This window comes from Protopterus annectens, chromosome 6.part0 (assembly GCF_019279795.1).
Source record: "Protopterus annectens isolate FY-2018-M chromosome 6.part0, PAN1.0, whole genome shotgun sequence".
Classification (NCBI taxonomy): Eukaryota; Metazoa; Chordata; order Ceratodontiformes; family Protopteridae; genus Protopterus; species Protopterus annectens.
In genome coordinates, this window is record NC_056737.1 from 1,782,378,958 (window position 1) to 1,782,401,457 (window position 22,500).

Genomic DNA, 22,500 nt, shown 5'->3' on the forward strand with positions numbered 1-22,500 from the left:
CCTGAACGCAAGTTTATTCTGTATAACACAATATATTTTCGTTACTGTTGCAAGTAGTAACTTCTTCAGAGGAATAAACAGAAACATAAAAAATGTGCCTAATTTAAACTGAAGTAGGTGTGGTTACCTCAATTACTGTGTCATCAATATTAGCAAAAGTTCAATTGTATAAAAACGAAAATTCAGTTATATAAAAACAAAATAAAAACTACATGAAGGTACATAGTAATAGTAGATGTCATCTCATTGTTGTAAACATACATTGAGAAGAGTATTTAAAGTAACTTAGTCCAAATTAAGCATAAATAACAAATATACACCAACATAAAAGTGGTTAAGTGGTTAACTGTCTTACATATATCAAGAAAAATGTTTTTATATATGTCCAAATTAAAAATTCAAAGTTAAAATATGGACAAAATATTAAAATACTGGATTGAACATCTGTTGATGTGTGGGACTGCAAAAAACAAAACATGAGTCTAAGCTCACACTATGATGGTCATATAATTTACCTCAAAAGACTTTTCAATTTCAGGATGCAAGATATATTACAATTTTCATTCAATCCAGGAACATTAAAAGCATCAAGGCTAAGTTGCCACTCTAATTCCCTAACCTCTAAACGTAAAGAAGACGGGCCACCCCTAATGTCAGGGGGCACTTGGTCGATGACTTGAAAGTGGAAACTATGGCCTGGATTAGTATCAATCTGTTTCGCTAAAGCATTTTCTTTCTTATTTTTCCTAATAGCATAAATGTGCTCATATAGTCTCTCCCTTAGTCTACGATCAGTTTTGCCCAAATAAAAAGCGGGGCAACAGTCACAGGTGGCTAAATAAATAATATTCTTTGATTCACAACCGAACCTGTGGTTAATAGAAAATTTTTTATTTTTCACCACAAAGGAACTACCACATTTAATATACCTACACAAATTACATGCACTACATGTGAATGTGCCTTTAGTTCTAGTTAAAGTTGAATGGCTTTTCCTTTCCAAAATCATTTTAAGAATGGCTCCTTTCCTATAAACAATAGTAGGAAACAGTCCTAATTTGTCCACTAAGAATTGACTACTCTTGATGAAGTACCAATTTTTAAAGAAAATAGATCTAATTAACTCAACATCCTTATTGAAAGTGGTAACAAACTAATGTTGTAACATGTAGTTGGAGTTACAGAATCTAAATTCTGTAAACCTTGTGTTTGATGTTCTATAATAACACTATTATTAGAAACATCAAATACTGAAATGTCATCGTCGCCAACAAGGTGAGTGTCCCCAGGGAGTATAGTTAATATACTCTTTGGAGCTAAGAGGGGAATGTACACCCCATTTCTATGTTTAAGTTCTATTTCCTTGAACAAGTCGTCAATAAGTGTTACTGGGTAAGACCGATTAATAAACATGTCCCTTAACAATTGACATTCAATGTAAAAAGTGTCGTCAAGGGAACATATTCTCGCAGCTTTTATAAATTGACCCTTGACGATGGATCGCTTCTGCTTGTAAGGATGGGCGCTAGTGAAATGCAAAAAGGAGTTGCAATAAGTGGGTTTCCTGAAAATACAAGAGTGGAGCAAGTCCCTACTGAAATCCTTAATTAACTTAACATCAAGCTAATCAATGGATAACGTGTCAAAGTGGTATGTAAACTTAAAGAAGTGTGTAGTTGAATTAAAATACTCTAACAGAGAAAACGCTTCACTTTCATTACCATTAAACAGGATGAAGATGTCGTCAAGAAATCTTGTGTAGTAAACGATACAAGACAGGATCTCTGGTTTATTAAAGAGGTAGACTTTCTCCCAATATGCTACAAACAAGTTAGCTACACTCGCACCGCATGGTGAACTCATCGCAATACCCTGTTTCTGTAAATAGTATTCACCGTTGAACATAAAGAAATTGGAAGACAAGATAATGTCGACTAATTCCGTAACAAGGTCAATTTCTGCTTTTGTAGCTTTTAAGTCAGTTAATATTAAAGCTATCCATTCAACAGCTTCAGTGTGTGGGATAGAGGTGTATAAATCAACCACATCCACCGTCAAAAAACTGAATTTACTTTGAAACACCAAGTCGTTGACATTTTTAAGGAAGGACCAAGAGTCCTTACAGACTTGATGTACCAATTTTAAATATTTTTGAAGAATTTTGTCAATTTTGCATATGGGTATTTCAGGGAAGAGCATCCATCAATCAAAGGTCTCATAGGGGGATTGTCTTGGCTTTTGTGGATTTTAGGGATGCCAAATAATACTGGGGTCTTAGGAAATGGAATATCAATGAAGTTATATGTGTTCAAATCAATCTTAGCTCCTATAAAGAGATCCCTAAAGTAACCTCTGATGCGAGTTCGGGTTACGTTCATTTCATTAAGGGAAGAATTAGCATAAGCTGGACTGTTAAGAACAAAGGCCATTCTTTGATTGTAATCCACAATGTCAAAAATCACAAGGCCACCTCCCTTATCTGGCTTAATAACCCATACGGGAGCAAGGTTCAGTGTTTGTAATGCTAATAGCTGGTCTTTCGTGATGTTAGACAATCTTTGTGACTTTTTATACAGACAAGTTTGAGATATGTGTCTGATATCCAATTCGCAGATGTTCTCAAAGAGGTACAGTTTAGGATGTAGAGGAGGATTAAAAGTACTTGAGGGTTTCAACATACTGCTAGGTACAAAAATTTCATTACCAAAAAGTAATTTCAAGTTAAGTTTCCTTACATAGCATCTCAAATCAATCAAAGTTTTTGCTAAATTAAAGTTTTTACTTGGGACAAACATGCTTCCATTAGCTAGTAATTCAATTAAATTTGAATCAATATTTACTACAGAGAAGTTATAAATGTTAAAATTACCCTTTGAGTTAGTTAACAGTCTCAATTTCTGATTAGTTGTCATTACGGCCTCGTCTATCTCTTTCTCCGGTTGTTCCGGTACCTGTTCTTCTGGTTCCACGTGTTCCGGGGACCTATATGGTTCTTATTCACTGTGTCCCTTTGAAAAGTTGAACCTGACTCTGAAAAGTTCTCCCATTGGTTATTATTGAAGTTGTTGTTATTAGACCGTAGTCTATCACTACGTCTCGGACCTTCAATAGGGGCCTCAGGAGTAAAAGTTGTATTATTATGACTGTCCAAGACATTTGTTGTAACAGAATTAGGACATTCTCTCACCAAATTACCATTCGGCGAGGTGTTATTTGACATCAATTCAATAGGTTTAAGTTGTAGTTTAGGGTAAGCAGACCCAGTCTTGTAAACAGATCTGTCCCGGTCTAACTTTAAATTTGTTGGATTTTAACTTATCAGACAGTAAATCAATGCTAGAAAAAATGCAACTGTAGTCATATCTATACCTAAAAAAGTCCAAATCACCTTTAATTGAGTTGTCGAGTTCATCCACTTGGGTTGTAATTAAGTCAATGTGTGAGGTATAGTGTTTTATCATTAGTTCCAGTAATGGTGCCCCCTGTTTATCAAACAACAAAATGAGGTCATTGTAGAAAGCAGAGTCAGGTAACAAACCCGTAGGAAAAAAATTACACCTGAGGCCCTTAGGTATCATGTTCTCTTGCAGGCATTGCCTAAAATAGGCTACCTCTAACTGTAACTTTTTGAGCTTTAGTAACTTAGTATCAAGTGTTTTCAGTTTTCAGCAATAGAATGTGTACTTACTGGAGTATTGTCCGTGCTCGTAGCCGGTCGCTCCTGATTAGCGGTGATAGTGAAACAAAACTTCTCAATATTTTTAATCCAGTCGCTCATCAAAGGAACGCCAATAAGCTCCGAGTTAGAGTTACGGGTATCACCGTTAGTGTCACCATTGGTGTTAAAACTTACAACCTGTATGTAAGTTCGCTGTCCAGGAGGTATAAATGAAGTACCAATGGTAGAATTACTAGATGGTACTCTGTTGGTGTCCTGTCCATGATTAGAATTGTTGCCCACTGAAGTACCATTGGGCAGCGAAGAGCCAAGCTGTAAGTCAGCTGGGACAGGTGGACTGTTAAGACAAACCGCTGTCTTAGATAGCAGTCCGCACAATGTGTTAGCGCTTACTCCAGCTGTCTATTTCCCTTTTGTCAATGGTGTCAAGCTAAGATGAAAGGTTCTCAATCCGTTGAGAGATAGAACAAAGTAAAGATGGAATATCCATTGAGTCTCCCTGTTGGTTAGAGCCAAAAAGGTTCGGGCTACTCGGGTTAGAACTACCAGAAGCCATAACGAACTAGTGAATGGAAAACAAAAAAAAGACAAAGCCAAGCTGAGAAAGTGAGGTAGCTCAAAAACGCACAGTAGCCAGAATGTAAAATCCTGAATGCAAGTTTATTGTATATAACACAATACGTTTTTGTTACTGTTGCAAGTAGTAACTTCTTCAGAGGAATAAACAGAAACATAAAAAACGCGCCTAATTTAAACTGAAGTAGGTGTGGTTACCTCAATTACTGTGTCATCAATATTAGCAAAAGTTCAATTGTATAAAACCGAAAATTCAGTTATATAAAAACAAAATAAAAAAATACATGAAGATACATAGTAATAGTAGATGTTATCTCATTGTTGGATGTGGTTGATTTATACACCTCTATCCCACACACTGAAGCTATTGAATGGATAGCTTTAATATTAACTGACTTAAAAGCTACTAAAGCAGAAATTGACCTTGTTACGGAATTGGTCGACATTATCTTGTCTTCCAATTTCTTTATGTTCAACAGTGAATACTATTTACAGAAACAGGGTATTGTGATGGGTTCACCATGCGGTGAGTGTAGCTAACTTGTTTGTAGCATATTGGGAGAAAGTCTACCTGTTTAATAAACCAGAGATCATGTCTCGTATCGTTTACTACACGAGATGTCTTGACGACATCTTCATCCTGTTTAATGGTAATGAGAGTGAAGCGTTTTCTCTGTTAGAGTATTTTAATTCAACTACACCCTTCTTTAAGTTTACATACCACTTTGAAACGTTATCCATTGATTACCTTGATGTTAAGTTAATTAAGGATTTCAGTAGGGACTTGCTCCACTTCTGTATTTTCAGGAAACCCACTTATTGCAACTCCTTTTTGCATTTCACTAGCGCCCATCCTTACAAGCAGAAACGATCCATCGTCAAGGGTCAGTTTATAAGAGCTGCGAGAATGTGTTCCCTTGATGACACTTTTTACATTGAATGTCAATTGTTAAGGGACATGTTTATTAATCGGTCTTACCCAGTAACACTTACTGATGACTTGTTCAAGGAAATAGAACTTAAACGTAGAAATGGGGTGTACATTCCCCTCTTAGCTCCAAAGAGTATATTAACTATACTCCCTGGGGACACTCACCTTGTCGGCGACGATGACATTTTAGTATTTGATGTTTCTAATAATAGTGTTATTATAGAACATCAAACACAAGGTTTACAGAATTTAGATTCTGTAACTCCAACTACGTTACAACATTAGTTTTGTTACCACTTTCAATAAGGATGTTGAGTTAATTAGATCTATTTTCTTTAAAAATTGGTACTTCATCAAGAGTAGTCAATTCTTAGTGGACAAATTAGGACTGTTTCCTACTTTTGTTTATAGGAAAGGAGCCAATCTTAAAATGATTTTGGAAAGGAAAAGCCATTCAACTTTAACTAGAACTAAAGGCACATTCACATGTAGTGCATGTAATTTGTGTAGGTATATTAAATGTGGTAGTTCCTTTGTGGTGAAAAATAAAAAAAATTCTATTAACCACAGGTTCAGTTGTGAATCAAAGAATATTATTTATTTAGCCACCTGTGACTGTTGCCCCGCTTTTTATTTGGGCAAAACTGATCGTAGACTAAGGGAGAGACTATATGAGCACATTTATGCTATTAGGAAAAATAAGAAAGAAAATGCTTTAGCGAAACACATTGATACTAATCCAGGCCATAGTTTCCACTTTCAAGTCATCGACCAAGTGCCCCCTGACATTAGGGGTGGCCCATCTTCTTTACTTTTAGAGATTAGGGAATTAGAGTGGCAACTTAGCCTTGATGCTTTTAATGTTCCTGGATTGAATGAAAATTGTAATATATCTTGCATCCTGAAATTGAAAAGTCTTTTGAGGTAAATTATATGACCATCATAGTGTGAGCTTAGACTCACGCTTTGTTTTTTGCAGTCCCACACATTAACAGATGTTCGATCCAGTATTTTAATATTTTGTCCATATTCTAACTTTGAATTTTTAATTTGGACATATATAAAAACATTTTTTTTGATATATGTAAGACAGTTAACCACTTAACCACTTTTATGTTGGTGTATATTTGTTATTTATACTTAATTTGGACTAGGTTACTTTAAATACTCTTCTCAATGTATGTTTACAACAATGAGATGACATCTACTATTACTATGTACCTTCATGTATTTTTTATTTTGTTTTTAAATAACTGAATTTTCGTTTTTATACAATTGAACTTTTGCTAATATTGATAACACAGTAATTGAGGTAACCACGCCTACTTCAGTTTAAATTAGGCACGTTTTTTATGTTTCTGTTTATTCCTCTGAAGAAGTTACTACTTGCAACAGTAACGAAAATGTATTGTGTTATACAGAATAAACTTGCGTTCAGGATTTTACATTCTGGCTACTGTGCGTTTTTGAGCTACCTCACTTTCTCAGTTTGGCTTTGTCTTTTTTTTGTTTTTCGTTCAATAATTTAAGTCTTGTCAGGCTTTGTTTCTGAAGACAATACCAATATCCAGTGGTTCCTGCACCGAGTGTTCTTGTTTTGGTTAAAGGTTTCATTTTGAACATCGTTTTCCATCTGTTTTGTGGCTGTTTAGGTGTTAGCGAAGATGTCTCTTCCCTGGGATGTGTTTGTCTTTTTTCCCTTTGTTTTTGTTTGCATTCAGCAAGGATTTTTCATTGGGACATTTGTGGTTGATGTTATTGCCACTGACTTTTTTGTGTTTTGATTTTTTGTATAAATATATATATATATATATATATATATATATATATATATATATATGGGTCTACTTTCTTTGATTGAAATACCATTATTTCGAACAAAGAAAGTACGAACTTACATTCTTAAAAGTGTACTTCAAAGAATGTGCACTTTTGCCAATTCCGGTTCAGCGAACCAGCAATTAAAATAAAAAATAAATCTTTCAACTCCATTTTGCAGGGGTGGGCAAGCCCCCCTGCACCAACACCCCTGCTACATTAAATATATTAACTCTGAGACTGCACTACAGTGGGGAAACAGGTATATTCCCTTATCCACACTGTAGTGCTCTGTTTTACTTAGATTGCCTGTTCGCTGAACTGGAATTCACAAAAGTGCACTTTTGTTGAAGTGCATTTTCGTGAAAGTAAGGTCGTACTTTCTTTGTTCAAAATAATGGTTTATCAATCAAAGAAAGTAGACCCATATATATACCATATATATATATATATATATATATATATATATATATATATATATATATATATATATGTATATATATATATATATATATATATATATGTATACATATATATATATATATATATATATATATATATATGTGTGTGTGTGTGTGTGTGTGTGTGTGTGTGTGTGTGTGTGTGTGTGTGTGTGTGTCTGTGTGAGTGCATGTGTGCTTGCATGTAAATGTATATAGGGTTAATTTCATTTCATTAAGGTCTTACCTTAAAAGTGCCATAATGGCAAGAACATCAAAACCAGGATCGTGGAGTGAGGGGAACTACCAAACACCAGGGAAAAATGTCCAAAGTACCTTATCAGTACCAGCATTACTTTCAGGTGGGACTACATTAGACCCTAGGGATTATTCCACTAAGTGACCTAAGGCACAGCCCACCATAGTCTCAGTAGGGGGACAACCAGACACACTGTTAAATGCCTTAAAAGCATGATTGGTAGTACAACAGACAGGGAGTGGGGGGACCAATAGATACAAGGGATAAGAGCTGTAATGGTACACACTTCATCAGGGTGATGGGGTGGAGGGGACCACTACGTCACCAGGGATTACTTTTTAAAGTGCTATAATGGCACTGACAGTGTACTGGAGATCTGGGGTGGAGGGTACACTAAACAACAGGGCTTAATACATACATGCTGTGCGTGTGTGTGTGTGTGTGTGTGTGTGTGTGTGTGTGTGTGTGTGTGTGTGTGTGTGTGTGTATGTGAGAAAATGACTGGAGAGGGGATTCCTGCCTACACAAGCAGCGGGTTACTACCGTGACATACAGATCATCCATGATCTGCATGAGCTCATCACGGTAGTAACTGAAATTCAGGAAAAAATGTCACTTGGCCAGTAATGAAGTTTCACTTCATCATGGTTAGCAGGTTACCATAATTACAAAAATGGTGTTTTGCATTAGAAGTACCTTTCTAGATTGAGCCGCATGGCTTGCAGTAGGGCCTTTAATGAATTCCTGGGCAAATCTATAATATATAACACACTCACAAACAGAATGCCATTTACATGGATAGCTGAATGTTATACATGTGGGTAAAGCAAACCAAAACAGCCATTCAAAAATCGAAAACAAAGAAAGTGCCAACATAGTAACTTGTAAGGAAGCACTTTTTTTAAACGACAAAGAGAATGTACAAAAGACATGAAGTTATAAAGAATGTTTTAGCAAATATTTTTCAGTAAAGCATGTTTATAATGTGAAAGAATATGTATGTTCTTACTGTGTTTTAAAAAAAAGTGCTTCCTTGTATGTTTCTGAGCCAGTGGATTTTGTTGCTTAAGTGTAGTGTGCTATACTATAACACCTGGAATTGCATAAGTGCTCAACTTTCATATAGGAATGTTTCAGCTGAAATCACCAGAAAATTTAAACACAAATGTGACATACTCATGTAAATAATCTACATGTAATGCTGCTTACAAGGTACATAGAAAATCACAGGACTTTGTTCATCTTAGTTATGATTAATATTTTTCTGCACCTAGCAAGAAAGGAATGATAGCTAAACACAGGAGATTCAAAACTCTCATCCTGCTTTGACAAAAGTAAGCTAGACTGTTATGACTTCTGCACCACACAATCATATCTTGAATACATATTCTGTGTAACTGTTTATGGAAACAGAACTCAAAAAGGCAAATTATATATGCAGCAAAAGAAGTGTATTACCTCTCCATTGAAAAAGCAGAAAATAGTAGCCACGAGCAATCCCTGTGAAAAACAAAGCAAATCTATTTTAATAAGATCTGACAGCCACATATGTCTCTTAGTAATCATTTTTCATGCATTAGGCATTTACGTACTTTAGTCACCTAATGACTAACAGATTACTAATGTAACATATTTACCCACATAACACTATATTTGGGGTGACACAGTATATGTATGTTTATATTCTAAAATGTTCTGGCTCAGATGTGGCAATATAACTTCATAAATCAGTCATCAACAGTATCAGTTGTTGCTGACTTGGAAGTTGATGCTTATCTGAGCTTTTTGTTAGTCTTTCTGACATCAGCAGTGCTAACAAAAGCAAGTATTGAATGTTTACCGAGACACAGGGTCATGAGAACATGCTGGTGTTCTGCTGAACTGTGTCCTCCTTCACCAGCAGTTTTGGTAAGGTAATGCAATATTGAATTTAAATGCCTGAAATAAACGTGTGAAAGATATGAATAACATCCTGGGTTTATGTTGTAGCACAGTGTATCACTCTCATAGCAACCCACAAATTGTTGTATGTTTTGAAACTGTAGAAAACCAGTTGCATAAGTCCCAGCACATATTTCATATAGTCCAGAATTTATATAACAAACATTGCATTTTCATTTCTTACAAGCCTTAATTGACTGAAAGCAAGCTGCATATATCATACAATCTTTAAAATGTCACTCAGCTGTAAAAGTAATCTTCATAATTGCCATTACACTTTAAAAGTAGTGAATAGCAAGAGATTTTATTATTGGATTTAACTATGATAGTTCTGTGTACTCTCACATCGGTGCTTGTTAAAAATGAATATCACTTACTACTGTTGACCTTAAAAATCTTACTTTCAAATTTAAATATGGGCAACGTTATCAGCTAGAAAATTATTACTGCCTAATTGTGTTTTTTTTTTTTTCATTTATATTGCATGACATTTCAAGTGTACATGGATTCATCCTGTCTGGTCATAGGAAAATATAAATAAAACTTGCAGAAATAATCAAAAGAAGTAATACACTCCCATAAATTGTATAAGCGAACTACCTGTCAGTCACATCAGGAACAGAAGTTCAGTTGTTCCATGTATGACAAGTTAAAGATATTATTATGCTTGTGAAAAGAAAGGCTCAAAAAGAATACTGTGGCATTCAGAATGCCTACATTTTTTAACATTATGAAAGAGTTTGAAATCAATTCAAACACAGATTGTGTATGATACAATAACTAGCTTTTCAAGGAGAAATGACTTTATAACTAAATTATAACATTTAGGTTTGCATACCCTTCTACTTCCCATTTTATTTTCTCGATGGATTATATTCAAGTTATGGCTAGTTTCCTTGTTATGAATCAATGAAGGTCTTGGGCTTTTCAAATACTGCATTTTGGTGCAAGGCTTCTCTTCTCTTCTTCTGATCCTTACTGTCCACTTTTTTTTCAAGCTTCTATCTCCCACAGAGACATGGGGTAATGGCGAGCAACGTCTGGTGCTAGTCATCACTGATACCTTACTGTGATACCTCTCAACTCTCCCAGATTTTCAGGAACGTCCCTGATTTTGACTCAGATTTTAACTCCGTCCCTCTTAATCCCTTCTAAAGCTAGTGACTTTTCGAGGAAAGGTGATGAATTACACTTAATGAATAATGACAATAATTAAGAGTTATAAACTTCTTTTACTTCAGAAAATATGTATTAATTCATATGCTCTGATTCTGTCAATGTTTCAAGTTAATAGCACTAATATTTTAATAGTGTCCCTGATTGTCCCTGATTTTTCTTGACTTGTCCCTGATTCTGTTGAAATTTGTTCCCAATTGGTTGAGAGGTCTGCATACTGTATAAACAGCCAATGGCATAATAAGATTTACACTGAGAGGAAAAGAATACATTCCAATAATGTGAATGCCATAATCTACAAAAAATACAGGAAAAGGAATGGAAGAGCAATACATGGCAAATCTTTTAGAAATGCCAAATTATAAAAATGGTACAACTTTATGAAGTACTATCAGTAATTATGTATTATCTCTGATCTAGATGAAGAAGGGCAACTCTCCTTTTATAGTGACCTCTCACTGAAAATCTACAACACTGGAAAGTACTTTACACAACTGTACTATCTTGTTTAGGAAGGCTCAGTATAACAATAAATCATAATGTATGGATACATTTTAAAGCCTGCCTAGGTTATTTCTTGAAGGAGGTGACATGCCATAATTTTTATTATTTTTTTTTATTCATTTCCATTTGTTAACCTAGAGCCCTCTGACTTAGATGGACAGTTTTCCTGCTGAGTCTGGGATGCTGCATAACAATAGTATCATCTCATTTCTGATTAAGACAAAGTACAGATGTGCATAATTGTAGAAACACAATTCAATAGGTTCTATCTATCCATCTTATATATATATATATATATATATATATATATATATGGGTCTACTTTATATTTGGTCCAAAATTATTTCAGGCAGCACACTTCACTGAAAGCTCATTTCACTGAAAGCTCATTTGGTCGAATTTCATTTGGTCAAAAATGAAATATAGTCCCTGCCCCACTGCAGTGCGACCCTGGAGTGAGAATATTAAGTAAAGGGGGGTGTACCCCCCACAATGGGGTGTATGGGGGGTGTAGCCCACCACATAATTGAAGTGTATTCACTGTTATATGAAGGAGTATCCATTAAAAATACATTGATATATATATATATATATATATATATATATATATATATATATATATATATATATACATATGTTCGGTAAAAACTATTTGCAAAATGTGGGGGGCTATGTCCCCCAAACCCCCCATTGTGGGGGGCTGTGCCCCTACACCCCCATTACTTAATATTCTCACTCCAGGGTTGCACTGTAGTGGGGCAGGGGCTATATTCCATTTTTAACCAAATGACATTCAACCAAATGAGCTTTTAGTGAAATGAGCTTTCAGTGAAGTGTGCTGCCTGAAATTTGACTAAATGAATGCGATCCATATATATATATATATATATATATATATATATATATATATATATATATATGGATCCCTATCACATGGTCGACAGGCCATATGATCGTCTTTCATTTGGTCGACAGTTCATTTGGTCGACAAGCAGTTTTATGTGGGGGGCTTCACCCCCACACCCCCCCTAACTATATATATCAACTCCAGGGTTGCACAACATTGGGGAGGGGGGCAAATCTGCCTGTCGACCAAATGAATTGTTGACCAAATGAAAGTCAATCAAATGGCTTGTCGACCATCTCAGGTAGACCCATATATATATATATATATATATATATATATATATATATATATATATATACATATATATGTATGTGTGTGTGTGTGTGTGTGTGTGTGTGTGTTTGTATAGATGTGAGTATAAGTTACTTTCAACAAAATAACTATTATTAAAACTAACAGCAGAACCTTCCACTGACATCTGATTAAAATACTGAAAATAAGTATCTTTGAAGGAAGGGAAGACCCCTGTGCCTTACATACACATGCAGCTTAACAGATACTAAATCTAAGATTGCATAGCAGTGTGGAAAAGGGGACATTTCTTTAATCCCACGTTTCACAAAGCTCCTTCAGACACAGATAATGACACAGCAACATGCATCAATCTTGCACTGAAATGCATACGTCTACAGCTATCTGTACATATGGAGACACACACCTACACACACATACACACACACACACACACACACACACACACACACACACACACACACACACACACACACACACACACACACATCCTGTCTTCTACCTAACAATTGTACACTCTAATGAATCCATACACACTCTTCCTAAAGACGCTACACTCAAAAAGGGGCTAGGTAGCCATGATCCACTGCTTCTGTCATAGTCATCAGCTCCCTTTTTCTACAGGGGATCAGGGTGTCACATTGACAGTCACCACCTCTCTTGATTCAGTGGTATTCTCTTAACTTCTTTGGCAGTCATGCCTATGCTTAAGTGTTGCAGGTCCTTTCTAACAATTCATCCATCTCTTGGCTGAATATCCTTGCTTCCTTTTGTCTTCTTTCTTCACAAATTCATATACTGCTTTCCTGCATATGTGCCTGAATCACTGTAATCTGTTCTCCCAACATTGTCTGTAACTGAAGCTATTTTGGTCTCTCTTCTAAAGTCATCATTTTTTGTCTGCCCCACAGTGTGCATCCTACCACCCATATCAGGGACTTCATACACATCACCTCTACTTTCCTGATCTTCTCTTCCTTCACTATCAGGTTTCTGTGTGACTCAGAAGTACTGACCTCACCACTATTTTGTACATCTTACTGACTCTTTGGCATTCTTCTATCACATATTACTCCTGGCGCTTTGTGCCAGTTTGCTGTAGGATCTATAATTCTAGCTTTGACTTCCTCATTTAGACTTCTTTCTCCTCACTGCAGATACTTGAAGCTGTTAACCTGTTTCACTATTTTCCCTTCTACCTCAGTTGTCAGCTTCTTCTGATTTCCTCCATTTGCTACCATTCCAACTGTCTTGTCTATGTTCTGTTTCATTCAATGTGCATTCAGTTTTGCATTCTGTTCCCTATCATTTGCTGAAGTTTATGTTTACAGTTTTCTTGTAATTCCATGCTGTTTGCATGCAGCAGCTTTGTTGGTCTGTCCTATCTAAGCCGTTTAGTACACCATCAATATGAACAAGACTGGGCTCAAAGCTGACCCCTGATGTGCACCTACTCTCACTGGATACTCCTCTGTGAATCTAAACACTGTTCATACATACTCATGTCGTTGAGTCCCTTTACATTAAATGCACAAATTCTATCAGTGTTCTGGAACTTTGAACCATTACAGAGCTGCCCAAATCGCCTTTCTTGGGACCTTATTACATGCTTTCTTGAAGTCTAGGAATTCCAACTTGGACTCTTTCCTCATCCCTGTCTTATTACTATAACTATTACTGCAAACATCAGGTCAGTTGTTTTGCATTCCGGTCAGAATCCAAACCGCTCATCTCCCATCTTATGTTTTACTACTCTTTGTATTATTAGCCACCCTGTCCAGCATCTGTACTACTCACAGATGCGAATGCACCCTTTGCTCCTGAACACTACATTGGCACTAGTGTGTTTATTCTCCAGTAATCTGGGATATGCCTTTCTGTCTGTATCACTATGATTTACATTAGGAACCATTTCTTACCCAACACCTTGATTATATCTGCCATGACTTCATTTGACCCTGCAGCTTTTCCTCAGTGCTGATCTTACTTCTTCTAGGATGGGTTCTTCTTTCACTTTCATTGTTAGCTGTATATGAAACAATAAAGCTTCTGTGGGGATTTCTTCACTCAGAAGTTGCTGGACGTATTCCTTCCCTGTGTCTTTGATGTCCTGGGGTCTTGGGAGCAGATTGTTGCTGGCTTTCCATTTGAATGGAATCTGATGATTAGCTCCTTTATCATTCTGTCTTTGTCTTACAGCCTGACAAAAGTTTATTTGTGTCATCTGCTGTCATTTTTTCAGAAGATGATAGAATGTCCCTGATGCCTAGTTCTTTGCTATTGCAATTGATTTTTTAGCCTCTTTGTTAGCCAACTAGTTTTCCTTCTTAGCCTGGCGTGTCTTTGTTTATCTCCCACTTTTTCCAGTACTCCTTCTTTCTATTAATAACTTTCTGGACTTCTGCATTCCTCCACCAATTTTCCATTTACACTTCATTTCCACAACTGGCTTAGCCATATGTCTGTTCTATTGCCTTCACACATGCTTATTTTGTGATTTTTTTTTAGTCTACCTATTTCCTCTTCTTTCTGAGGTGCTAGAGCCATGAGTACTTCCTTGAAATCTTGTGCTTTCATTACAGTGAACTTCCAGTTCTCCAGCTTAGTCTGTTTTGATTTTGGAGGCTTTTCTGACCACCCGGGGTTTATAATGTAGATCGACCGTTTCACTGGGATGGCTTTGCAATTTCTGATTCTACTCCAGTGCCTTTTGAAGTACATCCATCTAAGTTGCATGTTGTGACTGCCTCTCTTAAAGAGCCACATCTTGGCCACCATCAAGCATTTTGCAAGACAAAAGTGTAGAATAGCTTTTCTTTCTTTATTCCTATTGCTCCACCCATGTGAACCCAAGAGTCTTATATCTTGCTATGTCTGTGTCTGTCTGTCTGTTTGTCCCAATGTCAATATTTAGGTCCTTCATTATCAATAACAACTGATGTTGACCTGGTTTATCTACTAGGTCCTGTAACTGCTCCCTGAATGCACTGTTTTCCTCACCATCACAAACCTGCTGTGGGCACGAACTGAGATTATGAATACTGTCCTATCTTCACATTGGAGTCTGACTACTTCAAGTCAAGCACTAATCATGATGACATCACTCACTGTCTGCAGAAGACTCTCACTCACCACAATTCCCATACCATTTCTAATCTTTCTTCTTCCAGATAAATTTACCACGTTGAGCAGAGATAATATGGCCTTGACGAAACCAAACTGTAGTGAGCACTGTCATAAGAGATTTTTAATATCATTGTTTAAGAGGTCAAATATGTTATGTTTCATGCCTTTGCAAATTAGGCTAGTTAGGCTGAAGGACCTGTAATTTATGGGGTCTGTTTCTGAGCTCTCCTTTGTTTTAGAGGTACCACTATAGCTGTTTTTCGAACTTCAGTGACATATTCAGTGGTTATGCTTAGTTAAACAAGGGCACAAAGGAGTTAGTGAGGGCATGTCAGGTGCTATTAATTAAAAACATTCAGGTAAACTGTCTGGGTCCATAGAATTTGTGTTTTTTTGTTTTAGATAATACAGCCAGGACATGTTCCATTATGATTTTAGACAGTGAGTGGGACACAGAAATTTGTGAAATTTCAGTAACAGTTTCTAGGGTAAAATTAGTTCTAAATATGTCTGCAGGTATGTTACCTGTGTCTTTAGGTTCAGAGAATATAATGCCATTTTGGATTTCTTCTGTACATTGCGAGGTGTTATTTTTCAGTTTCCTAAGGTAAGGCAGTTCAGACTGATTAACTTTTTAACTTTTTGTCTTCTCTGTTTATGTAGCAGTGCAACTCAAAAAATTGATATGGACTTAAAATGAACACAGATTACTGATGATTTCAGAAGCTAAATTGTCCATATAATGCTATCACTCCCTCCAAATGTAATGTTGTGCTAAGCATAAGCTGTCTATAGCTTTATTCTGTCTTCTTTTTCAAAGAAAACCATGTTTTTGTAATGTTGATATACCTTAACATACCTGAGAAAAATTGTACAGAGATTAACTCCAATAATCCATGAAAAAGCAGTACAAAATGATGGCAGAGCCAGTTTTCATTTAATAACAGACGCAAGGGCTTTCACAGTACAGATACTGCTTCCTCAGATATACATCCGGTACTGTGAAAGTGCTTATGTCTGTTTGTTATTAAATGAAAACCTGGCTCTGGCATCGTTTTGCACTGCTTTTTCTTGGATTATTGGATTTATTCTCGTTTCAAGCAGAGCATTCATCTGATTTTTGTCTGGTCTTTTTTGATTGTACAGAGACTGTTTAATCTTGTATCCATGTTTAACAGAGAACAGTGCTAGCAAAACTAAAAAAATGAAGGATGCCACGTTGTCTGGGTCATATTAAGATATTTTCCTGTTGGCAGGAAATGTACAACTAGGTTATATTAAATGCTTCCAACAGCAAAACATGGCATTATGTAGGAGTTTAAAAATACAGTAGATACAATACAACTAGAAAAGGGCAGAAAAAAAAATTAGCAAACACTATTCTGACATTGTATAATACCAGATAAAGTATTACATTCACTGTGGAATTTACATAACAGACATCCTTCTGAACATCTTAAGATTCTCACCTGAAAATTCATTGAGATGTTCATCATATAGTCATGGATCTCACCAGCAATATGGCCTTCCGGTCGCCATGGAATCAGCACTAAGTGAATGCCAAGCAGAGGTACTAAAATAAGTGTAGCTCGAACTGCTTTCATGTAGAGATTTGATTCAGCCTGATGTGTGACTTTCAACTTAGTTATAAGGACACGGACAATATTCAGCAGGAAAAATAGATTTACCTGAAAGACATAGAGCAGAATTACTTAGAATTTATTTGCGCATGTTATACAATTGAAATATAACAGCCTTTGAACTTTGAAACACTGTGAGTATAGTCACATATGCTGACTTCCATCTATCAGTATTCTGCCATTACTTGTGATTTCATTTGTTCACATTGTAGGTATTGTCAGGAAATGAATAAAACTAAAAAAGAACATGTACCCCAAAACATACAACAGTTAACATTAAAGTACTTGGGGAAAAGAGCTAACTGACACCTTATTTCCAAAGGATGTTTTAGAACAAACAATGCGACAAATATTTCACACAATTATATTGTGTTACAGCCAAAATCTCAGAGATGTACACCATCAGCATATTTAGTAATAGCCCATTACTCAGTATCGCCATTTGTTTAAATGGAGTCAGAAGCACACTTTTGAGTTGAACTAGGTATGCATAGCATTATATCTTAGATGTGCAGGTCAAAAAATAAACACTGTATCAGGTTTGTAAACAGATGTATATTGCTGATTTTGGACTCCATTATGAGAAAGCAAGTAGCTGCATGGTATATTACAAGATATTAAGATTAAACTTTCTTGAAAGTGATTTTAGCATAAAATGAAGATGCTAGCCACAGTCCATGAATTGATTCTACCTATTAGAGGGAATCTTGCTTGACCCATAACACTAAGATGACAAACGGCATTTCAGGGACATGTCTCCCAGATTGTAATGACATGCCCCCCAAGGCACACAGTCACACTGAGAATCTGAGGTGCATGCAGAATACCAATCTGTGTGCACAGTCCTTGACCAGACAGCTAGAGACTAGAGGCACATCAGACACTTAATATGCACTGTACAAAGGCCTGATAACTATAGCAGCATGTAGTGGGTGCTGAGGTCTCAGGGCAGTGGCATGACACTCACTGCTTTCCACATGCCACGCAAACAACCCATATATTTATAAGTGAAAAGGCCTTGTATCAGAGTTACATACAGAAACATACAGCAAATTGTTCTCTGCAGCTAGAAATACAGAACTTCTGCTCAGAAAATATTCAGTATTCCACTACATATATATATATATATATATATATATATATATATATATATATATATATATATGGGTCTACTTTGACCCATAACATCTAATTTCATAGCATTGAGACCAGAACATCTAAAATCCAAAACATCTAAAACCCATAACATTGAATTTCATGACATCTAACACTACAAATCACAAGAAAATAATATCCCCTCCACATATAATGACACCAAACTACCAAACACACTTTTTACTACGTACCTGCAGGGGGCAAGCCCCCCTGCACCCCCCATGAGGGGGGCTCCACTCCCCACACCCCCTGTAAGTTAAATAGACCAACTCCAAGATTGCACTACAGTTGGAAAAAGTTAATTTCCTAACCCCAATGTATCAAGCCCCCCTGCAGAAACGTAGTAAAAAGTGTGTTTGGTAGTCTGGTGTCATTATATGTCATTATATGTGGAGGGGATGTTATTTTCATGTGATTTCCACTGTTAGATGTTATGAAATTCAATGTTATGGATTTTAGATGTTTTGGGCTTTAGATGTTCTGGTCTCAATATTATGAAATTAGATGTTTTGGGTTTTACATGTTTTGAAGGGGTCCCGTATAATACATATATATATATATATATATATATATATATATATATATATATATATATATATATATATATATATTTATATAAAGAGAGAGATAGAAAGATATCAGAATAAGTGATTCAGCACAAGAAAAGAAGTGGTTTGTAAATCTTTTCCTTGACCTGATAATACTGGAATTAGAAGGGATGGGATATGCCTACATTTTGTGTTGCAAAGGGCATTCTGGATTTGATGTAAAAGTAATGACAAAACAACTTTTTCTGCTCCCAAAGAATTGACAAGTGTAGAGAAAGAAGGTGGCATCAAGTTAGTTTCATGTGATGTGATATGTGAACTACTCTTCCACTTGACTACTGAGTGGGACATGACATTGGGGATTTTCCTTGATTACTGCTTGGACATAACAGTTTTGGGATTGAGGGAGCTTTATAGAGATCACTAGGCTAACAGCTCAAGAGCCATTACAATTAAAGAAATTTCCACATATTATCCAAGATTCTTGGGACTGTTTAAGAAAAATCAGACAAGAATTTTACAGTGACAAAATTATATTAGCAACAGTTGATGTGAAAGACCTATTTAATGTTATACCCCATCAAGAGGGTATAGAATTATTTTATGATTTTCTTTGTAGGCACACCAAACATGTGCATTCCAGAATTCTAACTTTTAGAACTTTAATGGAAATAGTTCTAGAAAATAACTATATAATATTTGAAGGACAACTATTTAGACAGACATCAGGTGTTGCCATGGGGGCTGCATGCGCCCCTATGTTCGTTAATATTGCCCTTACACAATGAGAGTTGTCTATGGTCTTTCCTTCAGAAGGCTTTAAGTACTGTTAATTTTGTGTGAGATGCCTGGATGACAATGGGAATTCAGACCAGCTAAGTGAATTTTTATTTTTTTCTTAATTCAAATACTTCTTTTCTACAATTCACAATGGATACCAATTTAGACAGTATTAACTATTTGGATATCCAGATTAGTAAAGACAGGGTAAACAAAAACTTTGTTTCGACCATTTACAGGAAACCAACATACTCAAACACCCTTTCACACTTTGAAAGTGGACGTCCTTTGCACCAAAAAGATCACTTGTCAAGGGACAAGGTGTGAGGTTGGCCAGAAGAATCTATATCATAAGAGCGAATCACAGAATGTGCGAACGGTCATAATATCCAACGTACCGAGCCACAAACTTCCTATTGTGGAGGCTACAGTGAGGAAAGGGCAAATATCCCATTTTTCACTGTACCGCTATCTCAGAAAAAGCACTTCGAGGAGCAGTATTTTCGATATTATGAGCATTCGCAATTTGTGCGATTTGCTCATATGATATAGACCCGGCCAGAATGGTTAGTGAGATTGACATGTTTTATAAAGAAAGGAAGGTTTTATTTGGTATGTTGTTAATAAGAGGGTACCCTGAAGAATTTGTGAGGCCAATATTAGAAGTAACAAAAATAACAGGTCACTTTTTTCCACTGTTGGGTTTAAACATTGATGAAGGGGCACATGTGTCAAGGTCCAGCCGTAACAATACTGGCAGTATGAGTAACAACACTATGTACAAAAATGCACTGACAATGACCTATAATCCACAAAATTTTAATTAGCGATATCTTAGTAAAAATTAGTTCATCCTTAAAAATGATGAACAAGTGAGAAGTAAAATAGGTGATTAACCATTAGTGGTATATAAAAAGGACACGTTTTAAGAACATATTAGAGCAGAAAAAAGAAGGTGTGAAACATAGAAAGAATGGTAGGATGAGAAAATGTAGACAATGTTCACAATGTAAATTTATTTAGGAGGGGGACAGTGTTGAAATTAAAAATATGGTGTGATAAGATACTACCATAATAGCAATTGTGGAACCAGAAATGTGGTATATGTCACTGTGTGCCAGGTTTGTTACAGGTATTACATAGCGAAGACAAAAAACACTTTTAGGACACGTATATATCAGCACATGTATGACATCAGTAAAGGTAATAGAAATAATGCACTTGCCAAGCATTTAAATCATTTCTCCAACCACAGTTTTAAATTTGCTATACTTGAACACGTGGAGTTGGATGAAAGAGGGGGACCTGCTGATTTATTTCTAGAGCACAAAGAGTTAATGCTGCAACTTGGGATGAATGCCACTAGCCCCTCTGGGCTAATTGAAGTAATATTCCTTACTAGTTATTTAAAACTTAAAGTTGAATTTTATTTGTGATGTCAACATATGAATATAATATATACTATATTATATTTTATTACTTATAAGTGTTATTATGTATTTATTTAGCACTTATATTTATTGTTGTTTTGTATGTTAAAATTATGTGACCAGACATATAGATAGAAGGTCTTAATGCTTAATTGAGTGGCATTAGGTATGCAAATGCATTTTTGAAGACTATTTAATGTGTTTTGGTGGAAGATTCATTTATTCTGAAGAAGTCATAACTTATTGTTGACAAAAGCACTAAATAAAATGTTTCTAATCTTTTACTACGTCTTTGTATGTTTTTTGTACTTATTTGGTTTGCTTTTCAAGACTTCTTCGTATTTAGTTTGAGACCATGACTCTGATACCAATCATTAGTTTGTGTCACATCTTTCTGTAGGATATCAACATCATTTGGGGCATCAGTGATTACCCCTAGCTTGCAATCATCAGCAAAATTGGTCAACCGAAGGCCATCTACATTTGCCTTGACATCTGAGAAGTATACTCCAAACAGGAGGGGGCCCAGCACTAAGCCCTGTAGTACTCCACTGATGACTGGCCATTTGCAGAATGTTGATTCCCCCACTGTAACAATGTGTGTCTTCTCTGTGATCCATTTGGCTATCCATCTGGTGACGTAGAGGATTATGCCCACTTGTGTGAGTTTATCTATAATACCTGAGTGGGGTATTGTGTCAAATGCCTTATCCAGATCAAGGTAAATCCCATCAATGACCTTCTCAAAGAAGCCCGCCACACTGAGCAGGCAGGACCTGCTTTTGATGAATATGAACTGGGCTGCGTCTACAGTCTATTGATTCCCTATGTCATTGTTAATCAGGTTCCTGATTATCCCATCCACAGCCTTGCATTTGAGGCTAGTCAGACTTATGGTTCGGTAGTTTCCTGGGTCAATTGATGGTCCCCCCTTATGCTGAGGGATGACTGTTGCTGTCCTCCACTCTACTGTGACAAAGCTTGTCTGGTGACTTTGGTTAAATAGAAATCTGAGTGGGTTATGTTTCAAGTTATTTATTAGGCATCCTGGGATTCCATCAGGGCCCTTGATGCCATCTTTCTTTCTTGCTTTAGAGAGTACAGTGACAAACTCTTCTTATGTGATAACAGGCAAAGGAATCATAGGGGTATTTTATGGGTAATGTCCAGAGGTGATGAGGTGTTGAAATCTGAGTTGAATTTACGTATCAGCAAGTTTGCTAATTCTTTTGGCTGAGTATAGGAAGTGCCATCTACAGCCAACTCAACACTTTGTTGAGTGTTTCCCTTAAGATTTTGTAAATAACTAAAACATATTTTCTGGTTATCCTTTGCTTG

The 22,500-nt window shown here is 36.1% G+C and overlaps 1 protein-coding gene across 2 annotated transcripts in view; it reads right to left on the bottom strand.

Moving 5' to 3' along the window:
- CALCRL (calcitonin receptor like receptor) overlaps positions 1–22,500 on the bottom strand; it is a 932,649-nt gene that overhangs the window by 12,766 nt on the left and 897,383 nt on the right. For both annotated transcript variants that reach the window (XM_044075151.1, XM_044075152.1), the window contains 2 exons: positions 17,079–17,297; positions 9,162–9,203 (listed from right to left, as the gene is read on the bottom strand). In XM_044075151.1, the coding sequence (XP_043931086.1) occupies positions 9,162–9,203; positions 17,079–17,297 (261 nt within the window). The remainder of the gene's footprint in view (positions 1–9,161; positions 9,204–17,078; positions 17,298–22,500) is intronic.